Genomic DNA, 18,699 nt, shown 5'->3' with positions numbered 1-18,699 from the left:
AGTAGAAGAGTAGGTGGCGATGGTGGTGAGAGTGTAGTTAAAATTGTGGATCACAGGGCGGGTGTAGCTCAGTAGGAATGCACTTGCAAAGTCCGGGGTTCCATCCCAGCACCACAAATAGATAAATAAACAAATAAAATTACGGATCATGGAAAATAAACAGGGCCAGAAGATTAAAAGGAGAAAGCCCAAAAACTAAGGAAGAAGTCAGTGACTTTGAGAAACCAAAGAGATGGAATGAGGTGCCGGGCGGGGCAGCCTCACATGGACTCAGGCTAATCCTGGAGTCGAGTAAATATGGAGCGGGTGACGGTGGTTTAAAAAGTAGAAAAATATAATGGGATTTACAGCTTTGGAGTCACAACTAGGTTCATATCTCTGCTCTATCACTTAGAAGATGTGTGACTATGGACAATTTATTTATCCTTTGTGAGTCTCCCTTTTCTCTTCTTCAAAAGGGGGGGGGAATAAAACTATTTGAAAGTTGTTATAAGAATTTAATGAGAATGCACATAAAGAGCTCAACGCAGCGTCTGGCGCTCAACAGGCGCTGAACACATGGAAGTCGGTACTGTCACCGTGGTAAGGCAGGGTTATAATGAGGACAATTCTAAGCGCAGAAGTAACGTAGAACTTTTGGATAGCTAGGCGCATGCGTCGGTCCGCGGTCGCGCATCCAGCGCGAGCGTTGCGCATGCGCCGGAAGTTGCAGCCGGGAAGCCAGCGAGGTCGGTTCCGCCCGACTCTAACATGGCGGCGCCCTTTGTCTGCTCTGAAGTGCCGTCCCTGGCCTTCTCGCGGCCGTGATGCACCTCCTCCTGCGGTGGGGTCCGGGACATGGCAGGTGAGGGTCATCAAGCGCCGGGGGCCGGGGGAGTTCCCGGAGCCAGGGCGGAGGCGGCGGAGGATGGGGCGCGGCGGGACGCCATGGACGGTTGTGTGGGGGAGGGGAGGGAAGTGGAATGGGACGGGAACCCGGCTGAGGGGACACCGCGGGCAGCAGGTGCGGGGCCGCTGGGAGGGGGCGCCTCCCGGAGAGCGGGCGGGAAGTGGGCGGGCGGACCTGCTGCCCCGGCGAGGCGGCGAGAGTGCCCTCCGGGGCCGGGTGACACCCCAGCTGGTAGCATCTCCGCCCCCGCCTCCGGCTGTCACCGCCCCTTGACCCCGCGCGCCGCGGCGGGTGGGCGTTCTGCGGCCGCGAGGGGGCGAGGTGCTGGGCTGCGCTCGTCGCCGGCGGAGGCTGGAGGGCGCAGGTCCGCCGCGGCCGCCGCTGGCCCTGTCAGGAGGCGCCGTTCATTCATTCGTTCCGCGGACGCGGTTCAGCCCCCTCGGGTCCCGGGCAGAGCCCGCGATGCAGCCTGACGCCCGCCAGCGCGGGGCCCGCGGCCAGGAGAGGCCGGTTCCCTCTCCAGGCTGCGTCTCTGGGCTCTTTGGGCTCCCCTGCCTCGGTTTCCTCTTCCGTGAAGCAGAGAGGATAATAAAATCTGCCGCCCAAGATTGAGATAAAGGTTAAATGAGGTAGTAGGTGTAAAGTGCTTAAAATACCTGTGGTTACGAGTAAATGCCGTACAAGTGCGCGTTGCTGGTGTTTGTGTCATCATTTCCCGGAGTTCAGACTCGGGTGGGAGACCTTGAGATACTGCTGCGCGGGAAGAAGTGCCCCCCCTTGCTCAGGGAAGACGCAGTAGAGGCACTTCGCTGCTCCGGGAGTCTGGGTGAATCCAGGGAGGCTTCTGTCCCCCGAAGAAAACTGACACGTAAAGCTGGAGAAGGGGGCAGGGATCTGGGTGGAAGACAGGAGACAAGGCTAAAGGAAGCCGGCTCTGTCTCAGCCTTAGGGGACCTTGTAAACCCAGATAAGGACTTTAAATTGTAGGGTCTCGGGAGGTAGCTCAGTGTAAAGCGCCCCTGGGTTCAATCCCTACTACCAAAAATAATTAAATAAATAAATTTTAAGTTAAGGAGAAGGCATTTAAGAATCAATCTTGTGGCCAGGGTGGATAGTGCACACCTATAATCCTAGCCACTGAGAGACTGAGTCAGCCAAGTTCAAAGCCAGCCTCAGCAACTTCCTGAGGCCCCAAACAACTTAGAACCTGTCTCAAATTGAAAAATAGAAAGGGCCTGGGGATGTGGCTCAGTGGCTAAGCACCCCTGGGTTCACTCGCTGGTAATACTACTACTACTACTACCACCACCTAATAATAATCAGGCTTGTAGATTAGAAAGATCGCTGGCCATGCTGAAGAATGTGTCAGAGGAAATGGCCCTGGAAGCCCATTAAGAGGCTGCTAGACTAATCCAGTTGAGAAATGGGGGTGGACTTGAGTTAGGTTAGAGGCAGAGTTGGGGAGAGATGGTTTCCAAGGTAGAACTGGAAAACAGTGATTAGTTCAATGAGAGAGTAAGGGGCAGGGAGGGGTCAGGATTGTCTCCTAGTTCTTCACAGGTAGATGCCAATACCACTCAATGCTATAGGAAGAGCACAAGGAGAGAAGACTTTGGAGTCAGGTGCCTGTAAAACTTTCAAGTGAAACCATCTGGTGGTGATCCCTTTGGCTGTCATCTACCTAAGTCTCCTGGAGCCAGGAGAGGGGACATGCTCACCTAGGGGAGGGTGGGAAATGAGAAGAACAGTGTCCGGGTCAGCGCAGTGGAATGCCATGGTGGAGTAATACCCAGAGCAGCCTCGGGGTTTTTGCCTCTCAGTCTTCCATAAAGCAGGAGTTCCAGAGTGTGGGGACTGAGGCTGCGTTTATTCATCTTTGTGTCCAGCACATTTTCCGGTATGCAGCAAGCCAGCAGTAACCCCGTTTAACATTTATTGAGCACTTGCTCTGTGCCAAGCATTCTGCACTTGCCTGTTTGATGGGTGGGTGGAAGTCTTAGGGAGCAGGTGCTGCCACCCTTCATTTTCTCATCAGATTTTTTCACTGAGTGTCTTTGATTCAGATAGTGAGCTGGAGGAGGGAAGCCAAGCTGCAGTTTATGTAGACGGATTGTCAGAAAAGAGTAGACTGGGCTATTTGGAAATCTGCGATGCATCTGTAAACCTCAGTGGTGAAACCAACCTTGAAAGAGTTTGTCTTCTCTGAGGTCAACATTCAGCTTTTTCGCTGGGCATGGTGGTACACACCTGTAATCCCAGTGACTGGGGAGGCTGAGGCAGGAGGATGACAAGTTTAAAGCCATCCTCAGCAACTTAATGAGGCCCTAAGCAACTCAGTGAGACCCCATCTCTTTTAAATAAAATATAAAAAAGGGCTGGGGATGTATCTTAGTGGTTAAGCATCCTGGGTTCAATCCCCAGTACCAAAAAAAAAAAAAAAAAAAAAAAGAAAATAAAAAGAGAAAGCTTTTGCTTTAAAATTAGTAATGACAAAAGCCTTATTACAGTTTGGTTGGGAAATCTTTTTTTAATATTTTTTATTTCTAGATGGATGTAACATCTTTATTTTGTTGATTGATTTTTATGTGGTGCTGAGTATCAAGCCTAGTACCTAACATGTGCAAGGCAAGCACTCTGCCACTGAGCCACAACCCCAGTTCTTTTTTTTTAATTTTATTTTTTAAGATATTTTCTTTTTTAGTTGTAGTTGGACACAATACCTTTATTTTATTTTTATGTGGTGCTGAGGATCGAACCCAGTGCCCTGCATTTGCTAAGCAAGTGCTCTACCACTGAGCCCCAGCCCCAGAAAATTGTTGATATTCCTATTTTTTTAATCAGGAAAGATAAAAGTAGATTAATTAATTAGTGGGCAGTATTCACTCTTATTTTAATTAGGTGTTATCTAGAATGCTCCAGTAGGACTGGGGTGTGGCTCATTGGTATAGCGCTTGCCTAGCAATTTATTTAGTACTGGTTCAATCCCCAGCACTAGAAATAAATAAACTGCTCCAACAGAGCAAGCCCAAGTACAGAGACTGAAACAAAATAGAAATTTACTCCTCACCTTTTAACTGTCTGAAAATCTGTAGTTCAGAGCTGTAGAGTAAGTCTCACTGTTCTGTGAGGTCCATCTGGGAACAGGGATCCCTTGCTCATGTGGCTGTCCTTGCTCAAACCCAGGCATCCATATCATGGTCCAAACTGGCTGCTTCATCTCCTGCCATCATGTATGAACTTCATCTGACAAAAAGAGACAGAGCAGGGCTGGGGATGTGGCTCAAGCGGTAATGCGCTCGCCTGGCATGCACGGGGCCTGGGTTTGATCCTCAGCACCACATACAAATAAAGTAAGGATGTTGTGTCCACCGAAAACTGAAAAATAAATATTAAAAAAAATTCTCTCTCTCAAAAAAAAAAAAAAAGGGACAGAGCAAGAGTCATGCTCATTTTTTTTTTTTTTAAGGTTCTAAGGTTTGAAGAGACATTGTTATGTAATATGGTCCCCAGACGTAAACCAGTTTTGGTATCTGATATTCAACTAAAGAACCAATCATACCTGTTCTAGTGCTGGAGGGAAAACTGACTGTCAGAAGTCCAAGGAGGGTTGGGCTGGCTCCCCAGGCCTCTGTCTGCCTGGGCAGGCTGCTCTGGCTTGGGGTCGATATGTGGTGCTTGGGCCCAGAGAGCCCAGGCTTGCTTATGCATTCATTCGTTGTTTCCTGTGCCTGTTGTGCGCTGCACACTGTGCTCAGTGTTAGGAACATGGACATGCGTAACATTGGATCCCAGAAGCAAGACACTCCCAGCCACGTGGATAATCACAGTACAGTGCAAGAAATACCAGGGAGGCCTGGTCAGGAGTGTGAGGACGCACAGGAGGCCTGGCTGTCGGGGACATGGCTGACCTGGGTGGTGAAGATTTAGTGAAACACACATTTTTGAATTGATGACGATAAAGGTGTCTTCAGATAGATATGGGCACTGAGGACTCTGGACACTGGTGTGAATCCCTGCTGCCCTGTTTAGTGGCTCTCTGTCCACAGGGCCAGCTTCTGCACTGCTGAGCCTCAGTTTCCTCATCTGTAATGGGGATAACACTGTCTACCTCACAGAACATTTTGAGCGTTGTGTGGGATCAGGCAGGTAATTCACAGGGGCTGCTGTGCAGTGGGCACTTATGAAATGTTAGTTACCTCCCACTGCAAAGAGCAGGATGGTTCAGAGCCAGAAAAACCAGGTAGGGATGAACTGAGGAAGGAAAGCCAAGTGACTGTCCTTCCCTGAGGCATCAGTTATCCAGGTGGTACATGGAGAGTCCAGGACTGTTCTGTGGCCCTCTGTTCTCAGGATTCTCCAGGAGTTCTAATTAAAGTGATCGGTTTCTGGATCCTCAGAGATCATACCCTCAGAGTCTGGTGAGGGGTCTTTGAGAAGGGAAGATTTCTCTCTACCTAATTCCTTCTCAATCCTAGGCTTCTAGGAAGCATGTTCAGAGCATCCCCGCCCTCCCCCACCCCCAGCTTCCCAGCTGAGTGTGGCCCCTCAGTGGTCTCCTGGCATCCTGCACTGACCTCTCTTAGTGCATTCTTGCCTCAGTTATAGTTGTAGGTCTCCTTGTGTGTCTCCCCATCGGGCCACCAGCATCTTGGGTGCAGGGACAGGGTCCTATTTATCTTGGTATTCCCCAGATAGCATATCTCTGGGAATGTAGCTGGTGCTCAGGTAGTGTTGGCTGGTACATGGGCATCCTTGATTGGCAGAAGAGGAGTTGCAGATGGGGCTGGAAGAACTGCAGCTGAGGAAGGACTGGGCAGCTACTGGTTGAAGAGAGAGGAGAACCTTGTGGATTTTGGGTATTTGGCTGTGGTAGGAGGAGCAGACCTGGTGAACTGTGACCTAAACGAGAATTTCAGCCAGAAGATGGTTTCTCTGACTTTTTGTCTTTTTAAAGTACAGCAGTGTACCTCAGCTTTGGCTTATTGACATTTAGGGTCAGATGAGTCTCCCCCCCCCCTTTTTTTGGCACTAGAAGTCTAACCTAGGGCCTTATGCATACCAAGAGAGTGCTCTACTACTGGGTTATACCCCCCAGTCCTTTTATAATTTTGAGAAGGGCCTTGCTAAGTTGCTAAAGCTGTTCTGGAGATTTTGATCCTCCAGCCTCAGCCTCCTGAGCAGCTAGGATTACAGGCATGTGCCACTGTACCCAGCTAGATGAGTTTTTGTTGTTGGGTTATCCTGTATATCCCTAGCCTCTACCCATAGGTGTCATAGTAAGCCTCACTCCCAGTTGTGACAACCAAAAATGTCTCCAGACATTGCCAGATGTTTCCATCCCGAGTTAAGAACCCCTGCAGCATAAGTGGCGGTTGGAAGCATGAACTTCTAAGCCAGATGTATCTGACTCCTATACTTGCTATCTCTGCTTTAGGCCAAGTGCTTGACTTCTCTCAACCTCAGTTTCCTGGGTTAGCAGTGGGCACATAACTTTACTGGGTGGAATTGTTGATTAAGTCATGCAGTGAAGTGCTTGGTGGAGCCCCTGACCTCCTGACTGGCAGCTGGGCAACTGTGTTGACATGGGAGTCTGTAGAGGACCCTGACGGAGCAAGAAAGCGTTTGCAGAGCTGAGGGCGAAACAGTGTTTGATAGGAATACGCACACGAGGTGGAGAAGTCAGGGTGTTGAGAGGGTGGACTGTGGAAGCTCCATCATGCCCCGCTCCTTCTCTCCTGAGCCCTTTCAGTGTGTCCTGTCACACTGTGTCTGTGCGCCTGTGTAGGGAAGACTGTGTGAAGAGAGCTGGTGGCTTGGGCTTGGTGCCCGTGTACACACAGTTGCAGGCTTTTCTGGTGGGTGGCCTGGCATCCCATTGAGAAGTTGCTGAGGCTGGCCTTGCACTTTTGATCATAACCTTGAAAGGACAGCCTCCATGGGGGACCTTCCTAGGGCCGGCAGAGTGCCTGAGAGGACCGGGTGGCCCATTCTCCACAGTCAGGAATTCCCCAGAGGACGGTGCTGTGCGGGTAAGCTTGGCCTAAGGACATTGGGTATTTTGTACCACAAAGGGAGGGACACCAACCTTAGAGAAAACAGAAAGTGCCAAGTATGTAGTTCACATCTCCTGCTGCCGTGAGTGCATGTGGTTGGAGTCAGAGGCCAGGGAGTCGGCGTTTGGCACCAAATGATTTCAGCAGGTGCTACAGGTCTGTGAGCTGTGCATGGCCTGGCACTCTAGGAGCATCTTGGGCTGCCCATGGTGAGTTAAGGTTGACTCCAGTAGTATAGTCAGCGCAAGATACACCTGGAAAATCAGGGTTTGGGCTTGTGGATTAGGACACACTTGTTAGGCACTGGGATCACGTGGTTCTCAGAGCCTGAGCTTTCGAGGGAAGAAGGAAGAGAAGGCCTGGTTGGAATTGAGAGTCACTGGCTCCTGTCGTGGCCAGAGACTGAGTGGGATCCAGCCGAGATGGGGAATGGACCAGAAAGCAGGCCTGTGGGTTCACTGCAGATTCAAGATCATGCTTAGCTCCTGGCATCAAAGCTCTGGCCGCAGAAGTGCTTCTCCCCACCTCACCTGGACCACTTGCTGCACTGGAGTTGTCACTGAAGTTGCTGGGGGAGTCCCTTTCCTGTTCTGGAGGGAAGGAACTGCTCTAGTTTCACAGTTATGTCAGCTGGCTCCTAGTTCAGAGTCAGAGCTCAGAGAGTGAAGCCCTTCTCATTTCAGTGGTCCCCAACATTGGGGGGCCTCTGGCAGGGACTTCCTGGTTTACTGTGACAAGGTCATCTACCTTTCATGCATCAAAACATTATTTAGAATGTTGTTTAATTTTATAATTCGCGTTTGTTAAATGTTGGATAGGTAGAAAAGAATATGTTCTGTATAAAGAACAAGGATACAAGGAACCCCTTCTGTCCCCATCACCCAGCTTAAAAAAAAAAGTGTCACCAGGACCTTCTGAGTCTGTGTGCTCCCCAACCCAGGTCACCCTGAATTGTGCTTGTATCATTCTCTTGCTTATTTTTTGGTACTGGGACTGAACCCAGGGACATTCTACACTGAGCTATATCCCTAGTCCTTTTTATTTTTTATTTTGAGGAAGGGTCTCCCTAAGTTGCCAGACTGGTCTTGTGCTTGTGATCCTCTTGCCTCAGCCTCCTGAGTAGCTGGGATTAACAGGCCTGTGCTGCGACACCCAACTGAGCATCTTTTCTTATACTTGCTGATCATTCCCGCTTCACTTTTTCTGAAACGTCTGCTTAAATCTTTTGGCTATTTTTCTATTTGGTTATATTTTTTAATGTTTTTATTTATTTAGTTTTTGTCGGACACAACATCTTTGTTTGTATGTGGTGCTGAGGATCGAACCCGGGCCGCACGCATGCCAGGCGAGCGCGCTACCGCTTGAGCCACATCCCCAGTCCTGGTTATTTTTTAATTACATGTAAATTTTTCTGTTATTGTCTAAAAAATTTTAGATACTGATTCTTTGTAATCATACAGGGAAAGCTGAACTATCTGCTTCTAATTTATGGCTTGTCTTTGCACTCCAGTCCCCCCCCCTCCCGTTTTGGATGAGAAGAAATTCTTAACTTTATCATTTTTTTCTTTTATAGGTAGCACTTTTTGTTTCTTTTTAAGAACTTTTATTATTTTTCTGTATAGTGTGAGATGGAGGCAGACTTCATTTTCACTTTTTAAAAGAATGTACCAAATTGTCCCAGTTATTAAAAAACTGTATCCTTTTCCTCAAATTTTATCTGTACTGTCATCAGTACCCATTATTATATATTAAGTGTTCACAAATGTGTGGGTCTGTTCATGGACTTTTTTTTGGTTGTTGGTACCGGGGATTGAACTCGGGGACACTCGACCACTGAGCCACATCCCCAGCCCTATTTGTATTTTATTTAGAGACAGGGTCTCACTGAGTTGCTTAGTGCTTCTCTGTTGCTGAGGTTGGCTTGAACCCGAGATCCTCCTGCCTCAGCCTCCCGAGACCATCTGATTCTGTCCCAGCGTTCTCAGATCTGTTTGGCTTGTTTCACTGAGTTGCTTAGTGCCTCACTTTTGCTGAGGCTAACTTTGAATTTGCGATCCTCCTGCCTCAGCCTCCCAAGGTGCTGGGATTACAGGCATGTGTCACTGTGCCTGGCTTTTTTTTTTGGGGGGGGGTGGAGTACCTTGGAGCACTTAACCACTGAACCACATCCCCAGTCCTTTTTGTTTCTTTTTTAGAGACAGGGTCTTGCTAAGTTGCTTAGGGTCTTACTAAATTGTGGAGGCTGTTTTTTAATTCATGATCCTGAGCACTGGGATTACAGGTGTGCACCTAAGCTTCCTGAGCACTGGGATTACAGGTGTGCACCTAAGCTTCCTGAGCACTGGGATTACAGGTGTGCACCACTGGGTCCAGCTTCAGGGGCTTTTTACTATCTTTTATCTGTGTTCTTATACTAGATTGATTTAATCACTATAATTTTATAATGACTCTTGATATTAGGCAAAGTCCTGAGCCTTTGTTTTCCCATATTCATTTTAGATCATGCGTGTCAAATGCTGTAACATTTTTTGACAATATTTTATTAAAGTTTCTCTGAGGGGCTGGGGATGTGCTCAAGCGGTAGCGCGCTCGCCTGGCATGCGTGCGGCCCGGGTTCGATCCTCAGCACCACATACCAACAAAGATGTTGTGTCCGCCGAGAACTAAAAATAAATATTAAAATTCTCTCTCTCTCTCTTTTAAAAAAAAAGTTTCTCTGAATTTATTATGTATCAATTTGGATAACCACCTTAACATTTTTTAAAATAATTTTTTAGTTGTATTTGAACACAGTACCTTTATTTTTCATTTATTTATTTTTATGTGGTGCTGAGGATCAAACCCAGAGCCTTGCACGTGCTAGGCAAGCACTGTACCTCTGAGCCACTCTACCTATTTAGCCTTCCTGTCCATGAATGTAGTATGTCTTTGAATTTCATAACTTACAAAGTTTAATTTTAGTCACTGTCTTAACATCTTACACTCAAAACAGTTAAGGGCCTTAGAACACTTTAATTTCTATCACTTGCTCTTTTTTCTCTCCCCGATTCCCCTCTGCCCAGTATAGGGGATTGAATCTAGGGGTGCTTTACCACTGAGCTGCATTTCTAGTTTTTTTATTTTTTATTTTAAAACAGGGTCTTGGACTGGTTGCAATGCAATGTGCCTGTCATCCCAGTGACTGAGGAGGCTGAGGCAGAAGGATTGCAAGTTCAAAACCAGCCTCATCAACTTAGTGAGGCACTAAGCGACTCAGTGAGACCTGTCTCTCAATAAAATACAAAAAAGAGCTGGGGATGTGGCTCAGTGGTCATGTGCCTCTGAGTTCAATCTCCGGTTCAAAAACCAAAACAAAACGGAGTCTCGCTAAGTTACTGAGGCTGGCCTTGCACTTGTGACCCTCTCCCAGGTCGCTGGGATTGCAGGTGTGCCGCTGTGTCCAGGATCATCCTTCACTTTTATGTTGTAGGTGTATGTTTTAGTTCTGTTTAAAAATTTACAAGACATCATTAGTTCAGTATTTGTTTAGATTTATCCACTTATTATTTACGACTTTCATTATTTCTCCTTCCTTCTTGCATCATATACTTTCCTTCTGGGATCACTTTTCATCTGCCTGAGGAATATCTTTTATAATTTATAAATTTGGGCTGTTAAAAAAAATAGATTTTGAACTGTCGTCCACCTGGGGGCCGGCTAATGGTTACACATTGGTGGGGAAGCTTTTTCCCTCCTCCATTCAGTGCCAGGATAGGAGGCAGTTTTCTGTGCAGCCTTCTTCCCACCGAGGTCCTGTGAGACCTCCTTCCTGGTGGGGTGGGGCGTTCCGCTTGCTCAGTTCCGTGGATGCTTACCCAGCCTCCAGAGCGTCCCTTGCTCTCTAGATTCCAGCCTTGTAGTTCCATTTGACCTCTCTGTATTGCTTACTGATTTGGTATTTCTGTGATGCATTTACAAACGTACTTTATAATCGTTTCTTCAGCTTCTGTAGCTGTTTGCTGTGGGTAAGAGTTGGCCCTGGCATGCAGTGCTTCCAGAAATTCAGACGTTTTGTGGTTTTGATTTTGTATTTCATTTGGTAGCAGCAAACTTTAAATATCATGTTTTATATTTCATAACACTCATTAGTATACGGAAAGGGGTTAGCAGGTACCTGTTCATGGCAGAATTTGCCTTTTGGGGACTGATTAAGGATCTGTTGAGCCACGAAAGTTTTGTTCTTCAGTAGAAGGAGCACAGTTTTTAGAGTATGTCAGACTTGGCCATGAATCTGGGAATGGTGGCAGATCTAGGTCAGGTGACAGTCTCTGTAAGCCATTGTTTGCTCATCTGTACAGTGGGGTGACCATGCTAATGCCATCTTCTTAGGATCACTGTAAGCACTGTTGAGGTGGCATGTGCGTGGGAAGCGTTCTGCGGGTCGGTTCCCCAGCAGCTCTTGCAGTTGTTCTCTTTGTGGTCTCAGTTGGCAGTGACCTCTCCACTGCCCTTGGGAAACAGATTTCTCTTGCTAGTCACTTCCCTTGAGTGTTTAGTATGGGGAGCTTATTACTAGCAGAGCCGAGTTTTCTCAGGGCATGGTCACACTGTTCCACCAACATTCCTTTTTTTTTTTTTTAAGAAAGAGTGAGGGGGGGGAGGGAGAGAGAGGGGGGGGAGAGGGGGAGAGAGAGAGAGGGAGAATTTTTTTTTTTTTGAGAGAGAGAGAGAGAGAGAGAATTTTTTAATATTTATTTTTTAGTTTTCGGCAGACACAACATTTTGTTGGTATGTGGTGCTGAGGATTGAACCAGGGCCGCACGCATGCCAGGCGAGCATGCTACCGCTTGAGCCACATCCCCAGCCCAAAGAGGGAGAATTTTTAAATATTTATTTTTTAGTTCTCGGCGGACACAACATCTTTGTTTGTATATGGTGCTGAGGATCGAACCTGGGCCGCACGCATGCCAGGCGAGCGCGCTACCACTTGAGCCACATCCCCAGCCCCCCACCAACATTCTTTTACAGGACTCATGATGTCTTTTCTCTTTCTCTTTCCCATTTGCTGGGGATAGAACTCAGGGCCTTGCACATGCCAGACAAGCACACTACCACTGAGCTACATCCCCAGCCCTTTCTAGTTTATTTTGAGACAGGGTCTTGCTGAGTCACCCAGGTTGACTTCCAACTTGAGATCCTCCTGCCTCAGCCTCTTGAGTAGCCTGGTGTGAGTAGCTTTGTGTGGACACGGCCTTTCTGTGTTTCAAGGGCCTTTTGTATTTCAGGGCTATTGCCCTGTATTTACTGCATGGGCCAGAAACATTCTCTTCACATTGATATTTGTGTTCAGGAAGTTGAGAAGAGTGGAAATTGAATGAAACTGCACATTTAGGTTTCTGGTCTTTCACACCCTAAGCATAGTTTGTGGGTCTTGCTCACTGCAGCAGCCCCTAACTTGACCAGCCTGCCTGCCTCAGAGCAGGAGTCTCAACTCTCTCCTGCTCTCACTGTTCTAGGACCAGGAGCCAGGCAGCACATGGGTGGTTTCTGAGTTTCTCTCAGAAGCTTGCACTTCAAAGTGGCAGGCTGACAGAGTGCCAGGGTTGCAGGTCACCCACTGCAAGGCTTCCTGCAGCTTAGGGGTTCACAGGTGGTGGGGTTTAAAAGGCGGAGGTCAGTAGCACGGTTAGTTCCAGGGCAAATATGGAGGCCCAGCCTCAGCTTATCTGTAGGGTCACCATATTATATCATCTGCATCTGATGAGCCCTGTGCCTTTTAGAAATTATTGGAAATTGAGACATCAAGTTCTTGACCATTTTTTTTTATGTAGGTGTAACTTAAGGTTTTGAGATCCCCAGAATATTTAAGATATCTTTTTACTTGTTTAGATTTCCTAATCAGTTTTTTTTTTTTTTGTGTGTGTGTGTGTGTGTGTTAGTGGTGCCGGGAATTGACCCTTGGATCTCACACATGCTAGGCAAGTGTTCTACCATGAGCTACACCCCTAGTCTTTCTCAGTTAAGTTTTACAAAATCTTTACTTAGTTTAATCCTGTTTGGAATGATAAATGTAACATTCGATGTTGACATCCACCATATATTTCACAGTTGGTATTTATGTCCTGTGTAGTTCATGTTCACAGTTGGTAGTCTTTCATACTGTAGGAAAAGTTTTAAATGAAAAAAATCTGCTGGGTACTAGGTAAATAGCTAATTTTTTATTGTCATTCACATGATATCCACTATACTTAAAATTCATATCTTTGTAATCTGTAATCTCACTAAAGAAAGCATTCATTTGTTCAGCGTTTATTAAATCTTAACACTTGAAGGACCTTAGCAGTCACCTAATCCTAATGAGGATACAAACCAGGGAAAGTCAGTCGAGGGAAGAGCCTGTGTCATGTTGAAGTCCTCCTCCCTCCATTTCCAGTCTGTATTTAACCTCCTTTTTTCTTTGGCTTGGCTTCTCCATCCGCCACAGGATTTGTGCCTCCTTTGGAATTGCTGTGCTCTCTCTCTTTGGGATTGTCACGCTCTGCTCCTCAGTGAAGGCCTCATTACCTTGGAGCCAGGAGAGTGAGCATTCCTTGAGCTTTTTCCTGGTCTCAGTGCAGGTGGAAACTTCACCTGAGATGGGCACCTGGACACCGGATGAGATTTTTACATCCACATTTAGAAGAGAGGACAGGATCAGAGCAGCAGGTTCCCATGGGTAGTCATAATGACGATGGCCAGGAGCCACTCCACCACATAGGAACCTTCCCATCATCCCCATCTCATAGGTCACCAGTCGAGGTTCGAGGTGCATGTGCTCTTGCCTGAGGTGCTCACCCATCCTGGGATGGACAGGTGGGGGCTTTGGCTGGTGCTGGGGCTTGTGAGCCTGGGGTGAACATGGCTCCCGGCTCCCAGCGTCACAGGGCTTCATGTGGGCCTGAAAACGAGGGTGCCACCTGTTCTCTTGGGGAGTCCCCTGAAGGCATTTCTACTCAGAATTTCCTAAGTGACACATTCTCTGCAAATGGCACTTTTCTATTTCCTCTATGAGAAATTTTTTCCTATTGATAAATTTTTAGTCACCAGGTCTTGTAGAAAATGTCTTAAAGGATTTATGATGGCTAGAAATGAAGGACTTAGATCCCTGACTCAGGGTATTCTCTCTGTATCTCCTTTCTTCCTTCTTAACATCCTCAGTTTTAAATTTTTATTAGTATGTACAAGTGGTAAAACAAAAAAGTGCATTACCGTTGGCTCCTGCGCCCTCTGGAGATGTGGGTGTGGGTATCTTCTCTCAAGTGAAAGTCAGAGCTGTGACTCTTGGCCTGGTTGTGGCCTGGACAGCAGCGTGGCCAGCTTCTGTGAGGAGGGAGCTGACTATCACTGAGGGTGTTAGCACCCCGCCGGAAGAGGCACTTGGCCTTTGCGGGTCATGTGGTCCTCTGTGGGAGGCGCCCCTTATAGGCTGCTCAGAGACCCATGGAAGAGTGTGTTGAGTTCTTCTAGGTCCTGGCTGGCCCCTCCCAGTGCTAGTGGGGCAGGAGTGGGACACTGTTGTTTTTCCGTCCCGAGGGTCCAGTGCTGTGGGCATCCCAGCCTGCTTGTGTGCTTCTGATCTCCACTGTGCTTTCTGCTCGCCAACTGCAGAGGACGAGCTAGCTCTGATGTGGAAGTCACACCTGCACCTGGTCCCCCCATGTGCCCACCATTCTTTGTCATGCTCCTGCTCTGTGGCTCATGCCTCCCCTGCCTGCACAGCCTTGGTGCCTTTGCTCACACGTCTCTTTAGATGCAGCCAGGTCCATGTCACCCGCTCATCAGATTGTCTTTCTCCTGGGTGGATGGTCCCAAGGGTGAGGCTCAGCCCTGGCCACCTTCTCCTGCCGGGCTGCCTTTGCAAGGCTTGATGGGGTGTTGTGGGAGGTGAGCCCTGGCTTCACTGGCTGAGCACTCCCTCGAGTGCCTGGTTCGTTCTTTTTATGGGCTCACCTTCCCTTCACTGCAGGCCTGTGTGAGGGCGCAGTATCTGGCTCCACTCTTGCCAGGCCTGGGCAGACTTCCTGTTTGCCTTTCGTCTTGGCGAGTGCTCGGTCATCATCTTTTTGTGGTTTTCCTGTTTTATGGGTGAGCAATCTAAAGCTCTTGCCTGAAGTCACTCGGTCAGGTACTAGATAGAGCAGGACTCAGGCGCTTGCCCTTGGATCCCGAATCTGTTGGTCTTTTCCCTTCTTCATCCAGTGTCTGCGCCCTTCACTGTCTGCACGGGCTGGCCTCAGCAGAGCTCGACTCTTCCATGGAAGACTCCCCCAGTCTTCCTCAGCTCGGCCAGCTGCTCAGGCCCGATCCTCCAGGTCCCCAGGACTCCTTCCCTTTTCTCCTAGTCAGTGTCGATTAGGTCAGCTAATGATGTTGGTTCAGCCAAACACAACCCTGGTCCAAGCACTTCGGTTGCCACCTGGGTGCGGGTGCCACCATCCACCATCTCTTGCACCCACTGCTGTGGTCTGTGTAGCCTTCCTGTCTCCACCCTGGCCCCCTTGTAGTCTCTCTCCTGCTGCAGTCAAAGGGGCCGTTTGAAAACGCCACCATTGTGATCTCAGCTCTCCCAGGGCCTCCCAGTGCACTGAGGGGAAAGTCCAGTCCAGAGTGCCCCTCGGAGCTGGGAGCCCTCAGCCCTGTGTTGCCAGTGCTGACTCCCTCCCCACCTGCCCGCCCTCCCACAGGCCTTGGTGCCATGGTCATGCTGCCTCGAGGCCTTTGCTTCTGTTCTTCCTGTATCTCTTTATAGTGTCACAGCTCACTCTGGCACTTCATTTAAATGCCACTTCCTCAGAGAGGGATGTTTGGTTCCCCCGCTTCCCTTTTCTTCTTTCCTATAGCAGGGATTGAACTCACGGGTGCTCTGCCAGTGATTACATCCCAAGCTCTTTTTTTTTTTTTTTTTAATTTTTTTTTTAGTTGTAGATGGACACAATATCTTTATTTTTTTATGTGGTGCTGAGGATCGAACCCAGTGCCTCAAGCATGCCAGGCAAGCGCTCAACCTCTGAGTCACAGCCTCAGTCCCACCAAGCTCTTTTTACTTTACTCTGAAACAGGGTCTCTCAAAGTTGTTCAGGCTGGACTCAAACTTGACATCCTCCTGCCTTGGCCTCCTGAATATCTGGGATTACAGGTGTGCATCACTGTGCCCAGCACACCTTCTTCTTCTTCTTCTTTTTTTTTTTGAGAGAGAGAGAATTTCATTATTTATTTCTTAGTTTTCAGTGGACACAACATCTTTGTTGGTATGTGGTGCTGAGGATCGAACCCGGGCCGCACGCATGCCAGGCGAGCGCGCTACCGCTTGAGCCACATCCCCAGCCCTGTGCCCAGCTTCTTGGTCCCTTTCTTAAATGTTAAATTGAAGAATGTCCCTCTAGGTGTGGTGTCACACACCTGTAATCCCAGCCGCTGAGGAGGCCAAAATAGAAGGGTCACAAGTTCAAGGCCGGTCCTAGCAACTTAAGGGAGACCCTCTCACAAAATAGAAACTAAAAAGGGCTGGGATGTGGCTTAGTGGTAAAGCACTTCTGGGTTCAATCCCCAGTATCGTGGGTGGGGCAAAAAAAAGAATGCCCCCTCCCCTCTCAGCTTGCTCTAGCTTTCTCCACAGCTGGGAGATCGAACATACTGCTTTACATACTGCATGGACTTCTTACTGTCTTCCCGGTGAGGCTCACAGTCCTCACTCGGCACCTCAGACGAGCTGAAGAGGCTCTCCCAGTGCTTGTGCAGCTTGGTAGTCTTTGTTCTGCTCTTATGTGGCTGCAGAGCCCCAGGGGCAGTGCAGCAGATGGGAGTAAGGATGTCACCCTCTGGCCCTCTGTGTGCTGGGAACATCTCCCACCTACCATGTAGGTTTCTCAGGTGGCCATCGTCTTAGTCTGTCTTGTGTTGCTGTATAATATACCTCAGTCTGGGTGATTTATTATTATTTTTTTTTTAAAAGAGAGAGAGAGAGAGAGAGAGAATTTTTAAATATTTATTTTTTAGTTCTCGGCGGACACAACATCTTTGTTGGTATGTGGTGCTGAGGATCGAACCCGGGCCGCACACATGCCAGGCGAGCGCGCTACCGCTTGAGCCACATCCCCAGCCCCATTCTGGGTGATTTAAAAACAAAACCCTCACAGTTCTGGAGGCTGGTAAATCCAGTATCAAGGTGCCAGCATCTGGTGAGGGCCTCCGAGTTGCAGTTTCCTGTGCAGAAGTGGGAAGGAAATGGGGGTGCAAGACTGAGGAGGGGTGCCGGGCCTCCTCCTTTCTGCCAGGAGCCCACTCCTGCTGTAACAGCATTGATCCAGCAGGAAAGCAGAGCACCCTCATGGCCTGATGGCCTCTTAAAGACCCTTCCTCTTTATACTTTGACCTTGGCAGTTAAATTTCAGTGTGGGTTTTGGAGGGGGCAGACATCCAAACCACAGTGTACATGGATGTGCTTGTGATTGATAGCTCAGAAGTTCATTGTTAGAGTGGATTTTGTCAGTTCACTTGATTAACAAGTACAAAAGCACAACTGTCATTTCTTTTTTTTTTTTTAAACACTTGTTTATTTTTTTATGTGGTGCTGAGGATTGAACCCAGGGTCTCGCACGTGCGAGGCGAGCGCTCTACCTGAGCCACAACCCCAGCCCCCACAATTGTCATTTCATAAGGGTCTAGGGAATGTTGACATTGAGTTACACAACTCAAAAAGGCCCGCTCTCTGCTCTCTTCCAGGTCTGTTTGTCACCTCCATCTGTAACTTCTTTAGAGCAGGGTCCTGGATTAGTGCTGTGAGCAGCTGTGAGGGAGAAATAAGCACCCACACCTGACAGTGGGCTTTCTGTGCTGGCAGGAAGATGAGGTGGCACAGTGTCATTTCAGGCTATCAGTACTTGTGGTTGGGAGTGAGGGGAGAAAAGCTCAGATGTGCCCACGTCCTACATGATCTTAATATAAGAAGAGTGTTTGCTGGGCAACCCACTAGGCTGGGTTGGCTGCTATTTGCTTCCCTGCCAGGTCACACCTAAAGGGAGAGATTGTCACCTGGGTGGGTGGTGGATTGGGTGGGTAGCTTTCAAGGTCACAAGGCTGGCTTGGAACTTCCATTTCCTTGGCTTGAGTTTGTTGACCCACCTGTATTTCTAGAAGATCAGGAATGCCAAGTCACTGGCAGCCCAAAGGTGACTTCTCCCACCTGCTCTCAGGTTCCTCAGGGCACTTGGACAGGCTTGGCTGTGTTCCTGTGGAGGCTGGAGCTGGGCGTGACCTGTTGTGGGAACCAGAGGCTATGGATGTGAAGCTCAGCATCTTCTTGTGGTAGGCCAGTTGTTTCCTGGCCTAATGGTGCCCCTTTGTGTGGCAGTTTGGCTGAGTGCTTGCTAATAAACTGGGTAATGTTTCGTGTTTGAAAGGTGTCCACTCGACCCCAGATGGAGCTGCGCTCTGTGGGGTCTCTGCGCACTCTGGGGAGGTCGTTGCTGCAGAGCGCTTAGCAGAACAGCTGCTTGATGTAAAGTGCCTCCCAGCAGAGAAAGTGGCTCTGAGTGGCTCTTTGCTCAGCGCCTCCTCCCTGGACTCCCTCCCTCCCTCTTTTCTTGCTAATGGTGTTCTGGGATTTTCCCAGATTGCATTTAGAAGGAATAATGGGTTATGATTATGCCTTTCTAACAGGGTGGAGTCACCAAACAGTTATTGACTACCCCTAAGGCATTCGGTATAAAAGGGACATAGAAATCATCTGATAAAGTCTTT

The 18,699-nt window shown here is 48.4% G+C and overlaps 1 protein-coding gene across 2 annotated transcripts in view; it reads left to right on the top strand.

Moving 5' to 3' along the window:
• The first annotated feature begins 727 nt into the window (after positions 1–727).
• Positions 728–18,699, top strand: part of Zbtb17 (zinc finger and BTB domain containing 17) — a 30,652-nt gene continuing 12,680 nt past the window's right edge. For both annotated transcript variants that reach the window (XM_077791106.1, XM_026400787.2), the window contains exon 1: positions 728–844. In XM_077791106.1, the coding sequence (XP_077647232.1) occupies positions 838–844 (7 nt within the window). In that variant the 5' untranslated portion in view covers positions 728–837. The remainder of the gene's footprint in view (positions 845–18,699) is intronic.

The sequence above is a fragment of the Urocitellus parryii genome, chromosome 11 (assembly GCF_045843805.1).
Source record: "Urocitellus parryii isolate mUroPar1 chromosome 11, mUroPar1.hap1, whole genome shotgun sequence".
NCBI lineage: Eukaryota > Metazoa > Chordata > Mammalia > Rodentia > Sciuridae > Urocitellus > Urocitellus parryii.
Note: the sequence above shows the minus strand (reverse complement) of the source record. Positions and strands in the feature narration are given on the sequence as shown.